Source organism: Lemur catta, chromosome 4, assembly GCF_020740605.2.
Source record: "Lemur catta isolate mLemCat1 chromosome 4, mLemCat1.pri, whole genome shotgun sequence".
Taxonomy (NCBI): Eukaryota; Metazoa; Chordata; class Mammalia; order Primates; family Lemuridae; genus Lemur; species Lemur catta.
Window position 1 is genome coordinate 70,175,943 of NC_059131.1, and position 20,663 is coordinate 70,196,605.

Genomic DNA, 20,663 nt, shown 5'->3' on the forward strand with positions numbered 1-20,663 from the left:
GACGAGTCCACCATCCACTGCTCTGTGTGTCCTGCCCTCAGAGACCCCACTTGGGTCCCCCTTCTCATGGCCTCCACAAAGGGGCAGAGACCCCTGAATCCTGCAGGCACCTCTGCTCTCAGAGCTGCGTGGAGCCAGGGCACAGATCCCAGCATCCTCAGAGTCCCCCTCAACTCTCAACACATACGGGGATCTCTCACACCTTGTGCTCCTCGCTGCACAACCCAGTCCGCGGCCCAGGGCTGGGGACACAGTGGGCAGTCTCTAAATGCTCTGCCTTCTGCCTCCTTCCTGGGGGTGGGAAACCCCTTGGGGTCATTCAGTGTGTTCTCCCCAAGGGATGACAATGATGAAAATAATGGAGCAGAGCTTCGATCATGAGGACCCGCAGTGGCCCTTTCCCATGCTGTCAGCCACCACCACCACCAAGCTTAGTGACATTTACTGCAGGTCAGACATTTATAAACATGGTCTATATCAGTCCTTGCAGCACCATACGAGGAGGACATGCATTGACTAAAAGGCTAACAAGTAAGGGACCCAGAGGCACAGGGCGGTCCGTAGTTCCATTTGACTCCAAAGCCTGTGTTCCACCCACTGCACACTGCTCCCCCAGGGCCTGCTGCATCTTGGGGACCCACTGGACTTGCTGGCCTTGGGGCTCACCATGCCTCCGGTGCACTCGCGGCAGTCCTGCAGGCAGCTGATGTTCTCCCAGGTGCTGTAGGCCTTCAGCCCTGCCACCAGGGCCTGCAGCGAGCAGCTGTTGACCAGCTCCTTCCCCTGGAAGATGTCCTCGTCCAGGAGGGCCCCTGCGTACCTGCAAGATGAAACAGAGTCGTGTGAGGGACGCAACGGTGCACACGTGTGAAGGAGCACACTAAGGAATGGCAGAGGCACGTGGGCGTCTGAGGTGGACTGCTGGGCTGGAACCTGCTCCTCCCAAGGTCACTGCCAAAGGCTTCATGGGGCCTTCAAAACTGTCACCCAGCACCAACACCCTATCTGCAACCATGAGTCTCCACTGCCCCATCCTCCCCTCGGAAAACCCGTCCTTTGCTTTCTGTCCATGTTTACTTCTCTGCTAGTCCATCTGTAGGCCCGGTCACTCCTGTGGGCATCTGACCAGGCACCCCTTGACCTAGCACAAGGGGGCACTATGTTTACATCTCTCCCTCTTTTGGTCTACACAGATAGGATCATATTGCAAATTATTTTCTTTTATCCAGACACACAAAATTTTCATATGTCTTTTATATTTGTAATTGTTTAATCCTGCTTCCATTGGAAATTCTGGAATGGATTATGTGGTAGGCAGAATAATGGCCCCTAAAGATATCCACATCCTAATCCCTGGAACCCGTGAATAGGTTTCCTCACATGGCAAAAGGGACTTTGCAGGTGTGATTAAATTAGAGATCTTGAGATGGGGAGATGATCTGGATTATACAGGTGACCCAGTGTAATCATAAGGGTCCTTAGAGCAAGCGGTGGCAAGAAGAGGGCATGTGACAATGGGAGTAGTCAGGGGGTGCAGCAGGAGAAAGGGTCAGCTGGCCATTTGCAGACAGAAGCCATAAGACAAGTGAGGAGGCCACCTCCAGCAGCTAGAAAAGGCGTCCTCCCCACGGCCTCCAGGAGGAAGGCAGCCTTGCTGACACCTTGATTTTAGACCAGTGAAGCCCGTTTTGGATTTCTGACTTCCAGAATGGTAAGAAAATAAATTTGTGCTGTTTTAAGCCACCAAGTTGGTGGCAATTTGTTACAGCAGCAATAGGAAACTAATACAGATTATGCCCAACTCCTTCCTTCAAAATGATGTCACTGTTTTCCTTCATTTTTCAGCCTCCTGTGGGTATGACCCCTGTGCAGTGTGCAGTGGTATTGGCTGGTCTCCCTCAATATGTACTTCTCCCCATCAATTCTGAGTTTCATTTTCACCATATTTCAAAACACCATAGTCACAGAAGTCAGCTCGCCCTCTGTCTCCCTTCTTTCGAACACCTTCCTATTCATCTTATTTTTAAAGTCTTTTTTAAAATGAGTTATTGTCTGGATCAACTACTGGGAGTAAAAGTTTTACTGAACTCATTTTTCTCTATGTTCAAACTCCAGAACACAAAAGAAGCCCTAGGGCCAGGCACCAAAGTCAAGGGTGGTCAACACACTGAGCTCCTTGTAAGCACCTCAAACTCACTGGAAGAATTCAGAGAAGACCTTGAAGTTTGGTCTCATGGGAGGCTGGAGATAACAGCGGTGGTGGTTAGAGGTGCTGATTCATGGGTTGTTCTCCATTGACTGAGTGCCACCTGCTGATATGAGGCGATTTGCTAACGGTTTGTTCATAAGGGACACTGGTCTCATAATGTTTTTATCTGGTTTTTGGTGTCAGGGCAATACTCATAAAATGGGTTGGAAAGTTTTCTCTTCTCCTTTATTTTCCAAAAGGGTTTGTGTAAAACTGGTATGTTTTCTTTTCTTAGATATTTAATGGATTTCACTAGTAATGCCAGATAGGGATATTCATATTTTCTATTTCTTTTTGAGTCACTTTTGGTAATATATATCTTTCAAGAAATTTGTCTATTTCATATGCTTTGTCAAATGTATTGGCATTACATTTTTATTACATCAATAATAATATTTAATTTTATTCTTTCAATGTCTATAAGATCTGTACAGATGTCCTCTCTTTTATTGCAAATATTGGTAATTTGTAGTTTTTTTTCTTGATCAATCTAGCTAAAGGTCTATTGATTTTAATTACCTGTTGAAAGAAAAAAAAAATGGTTCTTGGCTTATTTTTTCTGTATTGTTTAGCTATTTCTAATTTCATTGATCTCTTCTACTTTAGGCTTAATTTCTTCCTCTTTTTTCTAGCTTCTTAAAATAGAAATTTACAGTATGGGCTTTCAACCTTTCTTCTTTTCTAATGTAAGCATTTAAAGGTATACATTTTCCTCTGAGCACTGCTTTAGCAAATTTTGATATGTTGTATTTCATTTTAATTTAGTCGAAAATATTTTCTAACTTCTCGTGATTTCTTTTTGAATCTATGAATTACGTGTGTTGTTTAGTTTCCTAATATGGGGGGATTACTCCAGATACTTTTCTGTTAATTTTTAAATTTAATTCCATTCTAATCAGAAAACATACTTTGTATGATTTTGATCCATTTAAATTTATTAATACATAGTCTGTCTTGAAAAATATTCTATGTGCACTTGAAAACAATGTGTAATCTGCTGTCGTTGGGTAGGGTGTTCTATAAATGTCATTTAAGTCAAGTTCATTAGTAGTGTTGTTCATCTTTTATATCATTACCAATTTCCTGTTTATTATCAATTACTCAAACAAAAGAATTGATACCTGTGACTCTCCTTTTGGATTTGTTAATTTCTCTTTTCAGTATTGCCCATCTTCTTCATGTATTTTGGAACTATTTTATTAGTCCATACACATTCAAATTATTATGTCTTCTTGAGGAGTAGACTGCTTTATCATCAGGATGTGTTCTTCTTTATTTCTGGTAATATGCCTTTTCCTGAAGTCTATTTTATCTGATATTAACATGTCCACTACAGTTTTCTTATGGTTAGTATTTGCAGGTAAAAAAGTTTTGATTATTTTTCTTTTAACGTATTTGTCTTTATATTTTAAATGGATTTCTCGTAGAAAGCATCTAGTTGAATCTTGATTTGTTTTAATTCTGTCTGACAACCTCCAAATTTAATAGGACTGTTTAAATCATTTACACCTAATGTAATTATCAGCAAGCATGATTGAATTTAAAACTATAATATTCTGCAATTTTTTTTCGTAATTTATCCTATATGTTTTTTATACCCCCTTCCCTCTGCTCCTGTTTTCCTTTGATTAACTGAATAACTTTTAGTATTCCACTGTTAGCTTTTTAACTATGCCCCTATTATTTTTTAGTGATTGTTCTAGGGTTTAAAATATGCATCTTTGACTTATCACATTCTTCCCTCTAATAATGCTATACCACTTCACACATAATATAAGAACCTTACGACAATACAATATACCTCCATTCCACTCTCCCAACCATTTTGCTGAGATTTCATATATTAAGATACGTATAATATATAAACATATATAATATGCATAGATATAAATATAGACATATATTTCTACATATGTTGTAAACTTCATTGCTATTTTTACTTTAAACACTTTTCTCCTAATCAACATTATTGAGGAATGATTTATTTACAACAGACTATATTCATTCAAAGTGCACCATCTGAAGAGTTTTGACAACTATACAACCCATGAGAATAATGCCAGTCAAGCTATAGCACATTTCCAAGACCCCTCAAAAATGCCTCATGCCTCTTTGCAGTCCAATCCTTTGTCGATCCCCACCTCAAGGCAACCACTGACCTGCTCTCTGGCACTATGAATTAGTTGTATTTTTATGTAAATAAGATTAAGTAGAATTACACAGTATGTGTTGTGTATTGCTTCCTTCAATCGGCATGTTGTTTTGAGATTCATTCACATCACAGTACGTATTAGTGGTTGTTCCTTATCATTGCTGACTAGTACTCCATTCTATGCAATGCACATATCACATTCATCTATGCATTTATTTGTTGACGAACATTTTGGTTGTTTCCAGTTTGCGACTTTTACAAATAAAATCGTTATGAAAATTCATGTATTAATGTAAATCTTAGAGGAGATACATGTCTTCATTTCTCTTGAGTAATTACACAGACGTGCAATGGCTGAGTCATATGGCAGATATATTTTTAACTTTTTAAGAATCATCAAACAATTTTTGAAAATGGTTATTCAACTTTACATTCCCACCAGCAGTGTATGAGAATTCACGTTGTTCTACATTCTTGCCAACAATTGGCCTTCGCAGTCTTTTTAATGTTAGTCATTCTAGTGGACATGTACTAGTATATCCTTATGGTTTGAATTTGCATCTCCCTGATGACTAATGGATTGTGAGCATCTTTTCATTTGTCTATTGGCTGATCATTCATATATCTTCTTTTCCTAAATGTCTATTCAAATCTTTTGCCCATCTTATTTTTAACTGAATGTTTCCTTAACATATTCTGGATATTAACCCTTTGTCAGATATATGTATTGCAAACACTTCCTCCCATCCTGTGGCTAACCTTTTCATTTCCTTAATGACAAAAGTCAATTTTGGCTCAAGGTGTTTACCTTCCTCCACCCATAGAACATTTTCTAATGTCTGAATATCTTTGTTTCTCCAATAAAACCTACATATGCAAAACCAACACATGCAAAAGATGTTGCCTTGGGCCTTGTCCTACAGCAAAAAACAAAAGGCTGCTATCCAAATACATAACTAAAATCATTAAGCTGGGGTAAACTGACAAGACGTGGAAACCATTACTTGTTTCACTGGCACTCGAATGAGAAGAAACTTAACTGCATTGAGCACCTACTGTAAGCAAAGGGCTTATGCATTTATCATCTTGCTTAGCCCTTACAACAACCCTATAAAATAGGAAATCATATCTCCATTTTAAAGTTGAGAAAACTGAGGCTCAACTGAGGTTACATACCTAAGTCAAGGTCCACATTTGTTAAGGCAGAGCTAGGATTCAAATCCCCGGCTCTCCAGTCCTAAATAAATAATGTGCCCATCAGTGCCCCGAGCAAGTTTATGGCATTTTAATCTATACTATAGTATAGTCACCCATGCCCTGGGCTATAACTATAATACAATGGTTCTCAGAGAATCTCATAAATGGTCATTTTTAAAAATGCATATATGATACCCCACTGACCTCTCCAACCACACACATACACACACACACACACACACACACACACACACACACCCTCTGCATTATCCCAGATGAAAATGATTGAGAAATAAGAAATAAGTAGACTTTAAGAAAAGAATCCTGACACCACCCAACAAAGATCTGATGAAAGTTCTTGGTAATGCTCACGTGTGATTTTACTCAACACTGTCAGGCACGGCAGCCTGCTGAGCCAGCATCTCTGTCTGCCAGATGGAGGCATGCACCCAGTGGCTCTCACTCTTTGTCATACCCTTATATCTGCTTGAAAAGGAAGTATGGGAAATCTCTCAAACATAGTGCATTTCAGACCATCAGAGGAGCATGCCTTAAGAAAATTTGATATAAGAAACTCACAGTGGCTGAAAAGACAAATTAAGAAACAGTGATTCTTGTAGCAAAATTATCCCTCATTTCTATCTATGTTTATTTAATGGGTGATTTTTCTAGAAATGCAAGGTATTTGTTTATGGGTTACATTCACCCAAAGAATACATAAAGGAAGAGCAAGTATTAGAACTCACCATCATGGTAAGATCCATGAGAAATGAAGATAGAATATCTCTAAAACCATAATGTCAATGAGAAGGCAGGATTTGATTTACAAAAGTTTATTTTACATAAAAAGACCAAACAAGACTATTTGGCAATAAGATATTAGAATTATATTAAAAATAGTACAGTGTACAAATAGCCGTGGCCATTTGATGAGGAATGTCTAGGGTGCTTAACTATCCTGAACTCCTTTTGTTGACAAAGAGAAGACTCGGTGAGTTTCTGCAAACTGTGAAATGCTGTTCCACCCATTCATCTATTCAATAAATATTAATAAAGTCTTACCCTTGTAAGGCACAGTTCTAGGTGCTATAGATGCATCAGTCAAAAAACAAAGAGAGAAAAATCTCTGCCCTACTGATTTGTCTTGAGACATTAAATGAGTTAGTGTATGTAAAAATCACAAGACAGAGCCTGGTACATGGCAAGCACTTGAAAACATGTTAGCTATTATCCTAATTTTATCATTCTAGGCGTTGGGTAACAAGAGATTGCCCGAGGGAATGACTGAATCCGGAAGGACAGCAGCACGGACAGTGCTGTGGCCCCTCCTGCCTGGAACCCAGCCTGGACTGCTCGAGCTGCCCATTTGGCCTGGAATAAGCAAGAGGAGAGGCAGACCCAAAATACTCCTTTTGGCTGGTATGCTGCAAATATCATTGTTTTTTTTTTTTTTTTTTGAGTTGTTAGTCATTTGCTAAGCTAGGAAATGAATCTTCGTAGCAAATCCCACTAGATGATTCCAAGGGGAGATATCAGCTGCCAACTTCCCTGGCCGGCTACCTCTTGGACTCCTTCACAAAAAGAAACTTTGCTTCAGAGACAATCAAATGATTTAAAAGCAAAGCTCCAACCTAACCCACGGCCAGGTGTGATGTACTCACACTAGGCAATTGCATTCCATTAGCTGAAGTAACCCCTGTGACAGCCAGGCACTACTAGATGTGAAGAGGCCAAATTAGGGGTCCACAACTTCCGTGCTCGCAGAATTAGTAATCACAAACCAAGAGTAATGGTGCAATGACAGGAGGGGCCCAGGGCGCTGCTCCAAGAAGCTTATGAGGGGGCTTCCATCCAGGAAGATGTCCTGGAGATGACAACCTGAAGTGGGTCTCAAAAGATAAGCAGAACTTCACAGGGGAAGGAAGACAAGCATGTGAGGGGTGACTGGGGTGGGGGGCCAGGGTGAAGAGGGCTCTTAAGAAAGGCCACGGCAGGGGGAGCGTAAGCGTAGGACGGCTGTGGAGGCCCACGATGGAGGGCAGAAGAGCCGACAGGTGAGGGGGAGATGGCAGGGCCGGGCAGGGGGAAGGTGCTCCGTGGCCATATGAGGGAATTTGAGTTTTATCCAGTGCAGAAGATACTGGAGAGGCCACAGGAGGGTCCCAGGATGAAAGTGGGATTTCAGATTTCATTTCAGGTAGAGGGCTGGTGACTCCTGGAGAACAGATTTGAAGAGAGCCAGGCTGCCTGGGTTGGGTGTGCGGCGGTTGACGGTCCAGGTGAGATGACAGGGAGAGAGGGCTTTGAGTGATTTCAGTACAGCAGGTAAAATCAGCAGACTGTGGTAATTGGTGGGATGGAGGGATGAAAGGCTGAGGAGTCTTGGGGTGATGGCAATAACAACTAAGCATTTACTGAGCATGTGTTATACCACGTATCATACATATGTCACAGTCCAGACCCTACTCTGAGTGTGTCCAAATAGTCACTCATTTAATCCTTCTATTAATAATAACTCTGTAAGTCAGGTATTATTATTCCCATTTGACAGATGGGGAAACTGAGGCACTGACATGTGAGCAGCTTTCTCAAAGTCATACAATGAGCAATTGGTGAGATCAGGATTTACACCTGTGAGTAGGGTCCCACAGGGCCTGCTCTGCACTGCCATGCTGGAGCATGTAGAATGTGCCCCATCATAAGCACATTCCACGGGTGAATTCGTTTACTCCCATGATGACCCTCTGAAGTAGGTACTGACATTCACACTCTGAGGGTGTCCACGTCTGGAGAATTTAAGTAATTGCCCATGTGCCTGGTAAATGGAGGGGCTGGGATTTGAACCCAGGGCAGTTTGGCAACTGTCCACCTTTCAATGGGTTCACTCCTGCCCCTCCCGTGAGGCACTCAGCGTTGGTCCCTGGGTGGATTCAGAGGACACAGGGATGCACAGGCCTGGGGGACACAAGGAAGGGATGGGTGAGGCCCGCTGAGTTTGCAGCGCCATGGGATGCTTGAGCGGGGATGTGAAGCAGGCAGGGCTGACCTGAGATGTGGAGATACCAGGTCCTAGAAACTAAGAAGAGGCCGGGGGATGGGAACCAAGTTCCACCCATCTTTAAGGGGTGTCCCAGAAAGACAAGCTCAGGAAAATGGTGACCAGCCACAGGGCCACCACACAAAGGGACTCTGTGGTCACAGTCAGTGAGTCAGAACACCGAGGACACCAGCGGTGGACACAGCATGCACATCCTGTGAGACCCAGGCATCAGGTGTCCACTGGCGAGACACTGCGGCCAGCACCCAGCCATGGGAAGCCATCCTCAGATGCCGTAGACCCCACGGAATGAGGCTAAGAAGCTGACCCCCAGCATAGGCACCCATGGCCAAAGACAGAAAGAAGGAATCCTACCTGGAGGCAGGTGCCACCCAGGCAGGGCTGTGACCATGTGGCTGCAGGATCCTCAGGGCCTGAAGAGGCAACTGAGGCACAGGGAGTGTGATGAGGGCAGGAGGGAAGGGCCACACCAACTCTGGAGAGGACAGATGGGGAACACCCTTGCTGGCTTCTCGGGGCTCCCCACCACGGTGCTGCTGTGCTGCTCTCCCTGAAGCCCCCAAGAGACAGCTCTCTCCTCACCAAGCTGCACTGCCCATCACTGAGCAGCCAGTCGTCCCATCGCTTCCAAGGGCAAACAGGCTCCCAAAGACATCAGGTTCTATCCTCCCCTTGGCTGAGAGTAAGAAAATATGAGTAGTATGAGGTGGGGGAGGAGTGGGCTCCATGAGGCCCGGCAGGTCCTCCCTGTCTCTAGCCCATGGAGGCAGATGGGGAAGGAAGTGGGTAAAGATCTCCCCTTGAACCAGGCCTGCTGGCCGACCTGCTACTGTCAGACCCCAGACAGGCATCGTAAGAGCCACATGGCAGGGACCACGTCTGACTCAAGCCCCAGCAAACGTACAGGGCCTAGTCAGTAAGGCTGCCAGGTTTAATAGAAACAGAAGACACCCCACTAAATTTGAATTGCAGGTAACCAATGCATGATTTTTAGTTTAAGTATGCTATACATAGACTGAAACATTATGTGTTGATTATCTCTAATTCAAATGTAACTAGGTGTCTGCATTTTACCTGACAACTCTATTGGCAAGGTGTTGTGCAGTTGCTATATATAAACACATGTGCACGGAAAGAATGATCCCCACTCATGTCTGTTACCTACTTTTTCACTGCAAAATGAAGTCTGACTGCTCATGTTTTTGTCACATGAAATGGGAGGAGAGGCAGGGGCAGCTGACCCTGGCTGGAGGCCTGTTTCTCCTGCTAATCTAACTCCAGACCCTACACCCAAAGCTCTGGACTCCCCTTGTGCTTGGGCAGGACTGAATGCATTGAATAAACATCTATCCAGTCAAACCTGCAGTTACCCCAGACTCTGGACTTTGAAGCAAGGTGACTAGCAGCTTATGTCCATGGGAAATTGGGAGATGGGACCTATAACCAAGGCTTGATCATCTTAGTAGAGAGAAAAAAAAAAAAAGGAAAATAAAAGGTGTGTAAGGAGAGGTAGTTAGCATGAAATTTTCTGATGATACAACTAACTTTATGAAGCTGTTTCCTCACAAGCTGGAGGAGAAGTACCAGAGACAATAAACCAGAAAGAAATAAGAAACCCAGAATATGTCACAGAAAATGCCAACTTCTCCCCAGGCTTAAAATGGAGATAACCTCTTCCCCCCACTGCCTTCCCCAGGATCCTGTGACCAGGTTAACTCTATGCTGTAAGGGTGGCTGAGACAGAGGGAAAGAAAGAAGGGAAGGAAGGGGAGGAGCCACAGAGCTACGTGAGCACACTGAGCTAGGCCAGAGACCATGAGGGCACGAGAAGGGAAATAGCTAAAAGAATGATGGCTGTTTTCTTATGAGAACGAAGGAATCAAAAAGTCAGTAGAACGACATATTTAAAGTGCTCAAAGAAAAATAAACTATCAACACAGAATTCTGTACTTATTGGCAATATCTTTTAAAGAAAAAAAGGAGACATAAAGACTCTCTCAAAAAACAAAATGGGGGGAATTCATTGCTAGCAGACCTATTCCACAAAAAATGTTAAATATGTACAAATATGATATCAGTTAGAAACCCAGATCTACATGAAGAAATAACAGTGTTGGAAATGGAATAAACTGAGGTAAAATAAAACACAATTTTCCTTATTTTTAATTGCTCTAAAACATAACTATGTAAAAGAAAAAGAATAACAATGTATGCTGTGCTTGTAGTGTATTTAAAAGTAAATTATATGACAACAATAGCACAAAGCATGGGAGGAGGAATTGGGAAAACACTGCTAAGGTCCTTACACCACATGGGAAGAAATATAATATTATTTCAAGGTAATCTCTGATTCATTAAAGATGTATATTGTAAATCCTGGGTCAACAATTACAATATTTTTAAGAAATATGATAATAAGTCAATAAAAGTGATAAAATGGAATAATAAAGTTCAATTCACTTAAGAACAGGTAGGAAAATGGAAAAAAGAAACATAAACAGATGGAAAAATAAAAGTCAACAATCAATATGATAAATTTTAATCTAAACATACCAATAAGCACTTCAAATGCAATTGGTCTGAACACAACAGCTAAAAGTCAGAGATTGTCAAACTGGATAAAAAAGGGAAAACCCAATTATATGTTGTTTACAAGAAACCCACTTTAATGATATAGGTAGGTTAAAATAAAAGTATGAAGAAATATATACCATGAAAACTACTAAACAAAACAAACCTGGAGTAATTGTATTAATATGACAAAATAGACTTCAGGACAAGAAATATTTTCAAGGACAAAGAAAGTACATAATGACAAACAGTCAGTTCTCCAAGAAGAAATAACAATTCTATGTATGCACCAAAAACAACAACAAAAACCTTCAAAATACCAGTGTTTTTAGCATGAAGAGGTATTGGATTTTTTCAAATGCTTTTTCTGTATCTATCGAGATGATTATGTGTTTTTAAAATGTATTCTATTAATATGGTGTGTTACATTCATTTTTTTTTTTGTATGGTAAACCAACTTTACATTCCTGGGATAAATTTCACCTGGACATGTTTATAATCCTTGTTATACATTTACTAATATTCAGTTTACTAGCATTTTGTTGAGGATTTTTACATTGATATTCATAAGTGATATTGGTCTACAGTTTTCTTCTAATGTCTTTGCTTCATTTTGGTATTGAGTAATACTGGCCTCAAGAAAAAGCTGGGAAGTGTTTTCTCCTCTTCTATGTTTTGGAAGAGTTTGTGGAGGCCTGATATTAATTCTTATTTAAAATCTTTAGCAGAATTCACCAATAAAGCTATCTGGACCTGGGCTTTTCTTTGTGGGAAGTTTTAAAATTATTAATCCAATCTCTTTACTTGCTATAGGTTTATTCAGATTTTCTACTTATTCTTTATTAATTTTTGGCAATTTATTGCTTTCTAGGACTTCATTTCACATGTGTTACCTAATTTTTTGGCATACCATTGCCAATAGTATTCTCTTATATTCCTTTTTATTTCTGTAAAGCCAGAACTACTACCTGATTTCAAGACTTATTGTAAAGCTATAATTATAAAAATGTCTTAGAAAAGACATAGAAAGCAATAACCATAAAGGAACAAGAAAGGATAAATTAAACTTAATCAGTATTAAAATTTTCTACTCACCAAAAAACACTATTAAGAAAATAAAAAAGCAAAACTCAGACTGGGCAACAATATTTTCAATAAGTGTATCTGACAAAGAATTTGTTTCTAGAATATATAAACAACTCTTATAAGTAAATAATAAAAAGACAACCTCCTTTAGAAAAATATGCAAGGGATTTAAACAAATCCTTCACAAAGAAGACATACAATGGACAATGTGCACGTGAAAAATTGTTCAACATTATTAGCTGCCAGTAGATGTGAATTTAAACTGCAATGTGATATCATTTCATAACTACTAGTCCAGATATAATTAAGAAAGAATGTAAATAAATATTGGTCAGGGTGTGGAGCAACTGACACTCTCATACATTGCTTGAGGGAGTGTAAAATGATAGTACCTGTCTGAAAAATTGGCAGTTTCTTATAGAGTTAGGCATACACTTACCAAATTACCTAGTAAGTCCTCTCTAGGTATCTACTCTAAGAAAAATGCAAGACTTGCACAAAGATATTCACTTAGGCTTTTTCATAGTAGTTAGAAGCCTGAAAACAATTCAAATGTCTATCAGTAGAAGAACAGATAAACCAACTGTGGTTTATTCATTTCATGTTACTATGCAGAAATAAAAATTAAACTATTAACAACATTGAGGAACATCAAGACATTACGTTAAATGAAATAGAATGGACATAGAAGAACACATATCATGTATTAATAATTCCATTTATATCAAGTTCAAGAACAGGCAAAACTAAGCAATGGCAATAAAAATCAGAAAACTGGTTGTCTCTGCTATGGCAGTCAGGTAGGGGTCAGCCATAAAGGGATCTAAGGAATTTCTGGGGTTATGAAAATGTTTTATATTTCGTTTCAGTGTTAGTTACACAAGAATATATGTGTGTCAAAACTCATTGCACTATACACTAAAATCTGTGCATTTTACTGTATCCAAATTAAACCTCAAAAAACATTCAGAAACATTTTAAGTAACAGCTATTGGATGTAAGTGCTTTAACTTTTCTTGTAGGTGACATGGATTGATCTTACCTGAAGCTCTGCCTGCAAGATTCAGAGTTTGTGCACCGTGGAATACTGGCATTCCACGGGCCTGGCCTCATGTGCAGTAATAACAGCGGTGTACCCATCCAACCCTGCCAGCCAGGCCAGCAGCGGCCGGGCAACCCACAAGTCAGCAGCACAACACATATGCTGACAAAATGGGAATTTCCATATGCACTTACCGTTATTCTATTCAAAATCCTGACTCCTCTCTGTCCCCCATACACACACACCCCTTTTACCTGTTTCTGAAAACTTTACTGTAAATTAGAACCTTTATCAGAAGGTAAAGAAATTTTAACTGTTTGATATGTTACTTTTAGAAAATCTGCAGAAATGCTGGTTTGAGTCTTCTCAAATTCCCTGGATTCCATTCATGGATATACAGACTGTCAAGATTCGGACCTTACTTTTAACCTGGGCTTTGGATTTAACCACAGATTCTTTCCTGATTACAGTTAGAAGGTGAAGTCCTGTGCCTGCCTCCCCTCTGAATCCTTACTGATGCCAGGGCACCCCACTCAACTTGAGAGAGAGTAAGCCCCGCGCGCCACCTCACCTGCTGGCAAAGGTCAGAGCCAAGGCCGTGGCCAGGTGAGGCATCAGCCGAAGGGTCTGCGTTTGGTGCTCAATGATCTTCACCTCTTCCTTGGCTTTGGGCCCAAACTGCCTCCGGCTAGAGAGAATCAACAGACACAGTGTTTATCAAAATCCAGTAGGCAACTTCATGTCCAGAACTAAAAGTGCCAGCCAGCCATTGGTCTTTCAAATACTTTGGAATACAGAAACCTGAGTCTCCTACATTGTGGTTAAGACAATAGGACATCCACAGTGTCTGAAGAAAGCGCAACAGAAAGCTTTTTAGCTCTTCTAGAAATTAACCTTCCCACCATGGAATATTTTTAAAGCAACTTATCTATCTAACACACAGAGTAATTTTTACTCCTTAACATTTACATGACATTTTATAGTTCCAAGTGCCCTGTGATCATTAATTATTCAGCTTTACTAAGTTTGTGACATAATTAATAGGATGGGAGCAATACTCTAGAACATATTTCAAAAGGACATTCTCAACAAGGAGGGCGACTATAACCCGGGTGCTCCTGTCAGATTCACAGGCGGGTCATTACTTTCAGCCCACCTAAACCCCCCCGCAATTCTACAGGGAAAAGGCGCTCTCCACCTCCTGCCTTAAATCCCTGCGCCAGGTAGACAGCAGCCACGTTGCACTTTAAGGCAGCTATGTCAGGTGAACCAAGGCTTTCCTCGGAGCAATTTATAAAGTGGCGGGATTGTCCCCACAGGCAATGCCCATGGACAAATCCTGCAGAATCCAGGAGCTGCAGACTGCAGAATCCAGGCCTTTCATAGAGGTCACCCTCTGCCCCATATAGACTCATGCTCTACAGTCCTGCTTTTGGCACTCTCCCGATTTTGGACAGCTCTGAGTTTAATGTTGATTTCTGAAAGAACAACACTCACACACACGTGCACACACACATGCACACACATGCACACATGGTACTGTATTATCAAAAGGGCAGGGCAAACTGTGCTTCAGACACTAGCGGGGTGAGGATATCCATCTACCTCTCAAAGAGAGGGGAGAGAATGAACAATTGCTTTAAAAATTGTGTATTTGATAAAGACTTTCTAAAACATAAGTTTATATTTTAATATTATTTTTATTTGTAATGAATAAAAAGCACCATAATCTTTTTATTGCATAAGGCATTCAGGATTCACAACCTGGCCCTGTCTTGTGGTTGTGAGGATATACACAACAAGCACACACAGTAACAGCTGCTTGCAAGCACTGTGAGCACAGGCTTGTTCTCTAAGAGCACGGACTTCCCCCAGGCACAGTCTCACCAACCCACAGATGGTTGGGAACACTGCCTCACCCTGCCCTTCACCCACATGCTCCCCTTCATCCTAGTGTACACCTGACCACAGCAGGCCCTGGCTCCAAACGAGAGCCCTGACAGCCCATACGGAAACCTCTCGGCTTTTGCTGAATTATGTTGAAATTGATAAAAAAAAAAAAAAATCATGGACCCAATAACAGCGTCATCATAATATTAGGTAATTGCTATGGAATTTATGTCCCCCCAAAATTCGTAATAATTTTGAAGCCCTAATCTTCAATGTGACTATTTGGAGATAGGGCTTTTAAGAGATAATTAAGGTTAAATTAAGTCAGAAGGGTGGGGTCCTAATCTGATAGGATTGATGACTTTATAGGAAGAGGAAGAGAGTGATTCCTCTCTCTCCACATGCATGCACTGAGGAAAGACCATGTGAAGACACAGCAAGAAGGTGGCCATCTGCAAGTCAGGAAGAGAGCCCTCGCCAGACACTGAATTTGCCAGCACCTTGATTTTGGACTTGCAGTCTCCAGAGCTGTGAGAAACAAATTTCTGGTGTTTAAGCCACCCAGTCTATGGTATTTCGGTATAGTAGCCTGAGCTGATGAATATAGTCATTTTACAAATTCCATTTGTTCCACTCTCTTAACTTCCATTGGTAAATGCCGGGTTATACTGTAGCTTTACCTGTGGTTGTTGTGGCTAAAATCTTATCTACCAAAACCAGGTACGGCCACATGCAGTCCACTCCTCTGGGGGACATCTGTGTGTCTGCTCTGTACCTGCACCACACTAGGCGCCGAGCATCCCCAGGGTCAGGAAGGCCAAGTCCCAGCCTCTGAGCACAAAGCCAGGGACATGGAGAAGACCCAGGCAAGGCAGCATGTGCAGAGGGAGCTCTGGGCACAGCCCTGTGCTCCCACTCCCATCAGTCACCAGCATTTCATCATGTGCTGCCAGGGCTTCATTTCAGGACACTTTACCCACACGGTGACAGAAGACATTGATCTCATCACCTTTTAGTTTTTGTTTTGCTGAAAAATTACTACAACACCAATACAGTTTTAAATAGCATCCCATCAAATTTCCCATTTCTGCGAGTGAAGTCTTCGCCGTGGCCTAGCATGCAGCAGACACTCGCCATTCGTTGAATGAATGCAAGAATAGACGAGATTTGCAAACGAGGAAATGCAGATAAAGCACAGCAGAGTGGCCCCCTCAAGACCTCAGGAGAGGTCTTTGGATGCCAGATCTGACCTCTGACCTGTTGTGCCTCAGTTTCCCAATGTAGGCACACTGTGTAGTAGTCCCATTTCATCTGTGACCCTCACAGCCCAATTGGGGTGACAGATGCAGAGCAGGAACAGGCCACCAAGGTCCACGTGGCAGTCCTCACAGTGCCTTTCACTGTGCTGACAGGAAGGAGTCACCTCCTCTGGATCCACTGCCAAGCTACCAGGCAATTTCACAAAAATCAGATTTCACAAGAATCTGAATTTCCAGCCCAAGGAAGATCTGGCAACTCTGGACCTCGTTCTCACGATGGGATCTGCCAGAGCTCACGGGCACCAGCCCCTTCCTCAAGGAACAGCTGTCCCCTGAGGTCCCCAGAGCCCCCTCCACTCACTGACACTACCTCCTGGCCTGGGAAGCACTGAGTTTTCAACTCCTGCTATAATGAGTTGGTTTTTTTTTTTTTCATCCAGAATAAATTTACGTCGGCTTTCTAGCTTGTTAATTATGTTCTGTGACTATGATGTACAGCCAAGCGCAGGCACCGTGCATGAGTCTATGGATTCACTTGGAGAACTCCTAGGGTGCACCACAGCTCCGGCCAGCTCCTACGGAATAAAATGCAAACGCCTCAGCCTGGCAGCCGACAGCCCACTTCGGCCTGCCCTGAGTGTTCCAGGCGTTTTTCCCGCTCAGCCCCTTCAGACGCTCTTCCCATCCCAGGCGTCTGTCCAAGCAGGACTCTCTGCCTGCAGCCGGCCTCACCGCGACCGCCAGTTTCTGACTGGACTCATTTTTGGTGGCTCGGCCAAAGCCCTCTCCCCTCACGGAGACTTCTCTGATGCCCCCCTCCTCCTCGGCACGGCCCTTCGGAAACACACACAGCCAGACCAACCAAAGCAAGCAGCTGCTTCCCCTCAGAGCGCCCCGAGCATTTCACGTTCTCCCTCCCGTGTGACTCGGCACCTGTCCCTTTCAGGCTGGCACCTGCAAAACCGTGTGCTTCGGACATTTCCACACCTGGGGGCCTTGCTGACCCTGGAGGGACGGCGGCTCCAGGGCCTGTCAGTTCCTAAAGACAGCAAACAACTCCCCTCTGAGTGCAGTTTTCAGATGCGACCAAATCAATCCAAGGCCCACGCCCTCGCTGAGGGGAGTCCTGTATCTGGCTCTTCTCCTCAGGGCCACCACCCCTGCCCTAATCTCCCCAGGGCAGCCCCTCGCCTCAGAGCCTTCTGAAGTTACTCAAATTGGCCAGCCCTAAACCCGCTCGCCTGCTGCGCCCGTTCCTCCCTGTGGGCCGCAATAAAGGCTCGTGCCCATGTTTTCTCCTCGCTTCCTCTCCTCTGACCACCCGGCACTTCCCCGTGTGGCCCTGGGTGGCAGGCGTGCCCCTCCTCCTGGGAACTGTGAGTGACAAACTATCTTTTCAATGGCCGTTGTCTCCTGATCTCTCGGCCTCACCATACCTGGGTAATAATAAAACCTACATTTTAAAACAGCACCTGGCGCTGGACTCACAGCTCGCTGAGAGAAGGCCTGCTCCTTCTTAGGTGCCCCAGCCTGGCCTGGCGTAAGTGCCCAGGAAAGACAGGCGGCGGGAGGGCGGATGGATGACGCGCCAACTCTCAGCAGCTCCACGCCAACCCTCCGTCCCCCAACCCCACTCTCCTTGGAGTGTTCGCATGTTACCAGCTGCTGAAAAAACCCAACTCCCAGGCACCGGCATGCTGGGTGGGAGTGGGGCAGTCGGACAGGGATGGAAGAGGAAATGAGAGGAGGGCGGCTAACCTCCCCTTACGCCCAACAGCCCACCCCACCACTGCCTTCTTCACCAGGGACCAGAAGAAACCACGTGGGTGGGCAGAAGGCAGGCACCACCCAACTCCTGCCCTCCCTCCCTCCCTCTGGCCCAAAACTCTGGAAGTCCCCAAAGCACCGAGCAGGGATTTTGCCCCGGCTTATCACCCGTCAGATGTGCTCTCCGGCTTCTCCAAGGGGAAACCTGACACTAGGGCTAATGATGCTTTGCCACCTGGAAACACAGGCAGAGGTCGGCCCTGTGACTGCCACCATGAGCCCCAAGCTGGCAGCCTGGCTGCAGCAGAGGCAGCAGACAAAGAGGGACTAAAGGCTCAGAGCTCCAAGAGGGCTTGGCCTGTATGGGACCCTGCCCTGCCACGCTGCGTCACCCTGTCACTTTTCCCTGCAGGCCCCGTCGATGGCACCGAGGCCACCGCCGTCCAGGCCTGGCCTCTGTCTGCATGCTTCCCTGTACACAGCTCACAGGGCTGCAATCCCTGCAGCCGACCAGCGACTACCACCTGCCAGACGTTTTCATTGTTTTAATTTACAATCTACACAGAGACAATATTCTTCCTGTCCTTTTCCTCCTATTTTTCTTTAAAAAGCACTCATAAAATCTACATTTTTTCCTCTGTAAACATAATTTTTATTTTAGTACCCCCCCCAAAAAAAACCCAAAGTCACTTAGCTCAAATTTCTCATGATCTTTAAAACAAAAAGCGTCTGCACACAACAATATCCATGTGAAAATAAAGCCAGGGCTTGGAGAGCGCTGTGAATGATGCCATTTAAAATTAGAGATTTGAAAAGCTATTTCTGGATTTCAGCAACTCCTAAGGAAGAGAGGAAACATTTATTTTGGGTTGTTTTATTTCATGCCCACTCAATTTTGAATGTGGCTGCTTAAAGCAACATTCGTGGGATGTGACATGGCTATTAATCACCAAGGCAGCTACTGCAGGCGTAGCCTCGGGGGGCCGCACTCGCCTCCCCCGCTCTCCCTCTGGTCTCTTCTCCCAAAGGAGGCCAGTGACCTACTAAAAAGATAATTACTTCACATGTTTCCTGCTCTGCAGCATCATTGCATCAGTCTGCTGTAAATGGCAGTCAAACTGGAAGGAGAGGAACTTTGGGCTGAGCCTTTACCCTTAACTGTGAGACTTCTTGGGGTGCAAGCTGGCTCGCAGGCCCCGGTAGCCAGAGGGAAGGGGACAAGCCCTTCTCCTTCACTGTTAAGGTGCTGACTCTGCAGATAATGGCGCAGTTCCTTCCTGGGCCCAGGCCACGTTCCTGTGTGGCTACCTTCCTTCATTAGCAACCCGGCCACAGACTTGATTTGAGGGACCCTGTAAGTGTCCAACAGCTGGACCACAGCACCCTATTCCCAGTGGCCCCCACAGAGACCCTCAAACCTCGCAGAGAGCCCATAGCACATCTGTACCTGTTTCTCCCCCTTCTCTGGGGCACTCCTGGACATAGAAATTCAGAGGGTAAATATTTTACAAAGCAGGACATTTTAATACCACTGGTTGAACTTGGAAGATTTGGCCCAAGGATGCAAAAATCTGGCTTCTTATTATCAAGTAATGTGTGGGAGTCAGACACCCTGATGCTCATCCCCAAGACTCACCGTACCCAACCCCAGCTGCTCCCACCCTGGGGTCCAGCCTGGGATATGGAAGGGGCCAGGCTGCACACAACTCTTGCTGTGTTTTCTTTTTTAAGTTGAACATTTAATGATTTGCCTTTTGTACTCTGAGCCATCCTACGTTAAAACATCAGGCTCAACATGTTATGTCCACCAAGTTTTTGCTGTCCTTCTTCCAATGGGCAACTTTCAATCCATCTGTAGAGGAGATGGAAGAGGGGGGTGTGTGTGTGTGCATGTGTGTGAGAGATATACATAAATGTTTCTTTAATAGTAGGCTTGACTGTGATTAAATATGCAAAACAGTCCTAAGAAAGAGTTCTCAAAGTACCCTTCAGATCCTGTAGAAATCCTAACAGATAACTTTTGTACCTTCCAAGCCCCTTTTTCTCTCCCAACCCTCAGCAGCCTATCAACCCAAACACCTAAGGATAGAATAGATGATATATAATAGTTGTGATGAGTTTGATGACAATGACAATTTTTAAACCTGGGAATATTTCAGATATGGAAAGAAATGAGGGTTTGTTGCTTTGGTGTCAATGTCACAAAGCCTACATAGAAAGCAGGGACAGCTCCCCCAAAACCAGCAAACACAGACACTAGTGCCCACATTTGCTTGGCCAGAAAGTACAACTCTTTGGAGAAAAAGCCTTCGTCATTCCTTTTTTTTCTTTCTCAAAGTTCATGCCAAATCAAAAACCCAGAAACATAAAGGCCCTCTCCAACAGGAAGCCCA

General features: G+C 43.6%; 1 protein-coding gene across 4 annotated transcripts in view; it reads right to left on the reverse strand.

Moving 5' to 3' along the window:
• ACOXL (acyl-CoA oxidase like) overlaps positions 1–20,663 on the reverse strand; it is a 299,186-nt gene that overhangs the window by 148,063 nt on the left and 130,460 nt on the right. For all 4 annotated transcript variants that reach the window (XM_045550091.1, XM_045550092.1, XM_045550093.1 and 1 more), the window contains exons 11-12: positions 13,926–14,042; positions 667–820 (exon numbers count right to left, since the gene is read on the reverse strand). In XM_045550091.1, coding sequence (XP_045406047.1) covers positions 667–820; positions 13,926–14,042 — 271 coding nt within the window. The remainder of the gene's footprint in view (positions 1–666; positions 821–13,925; positions 14,043–20,663) is intronic.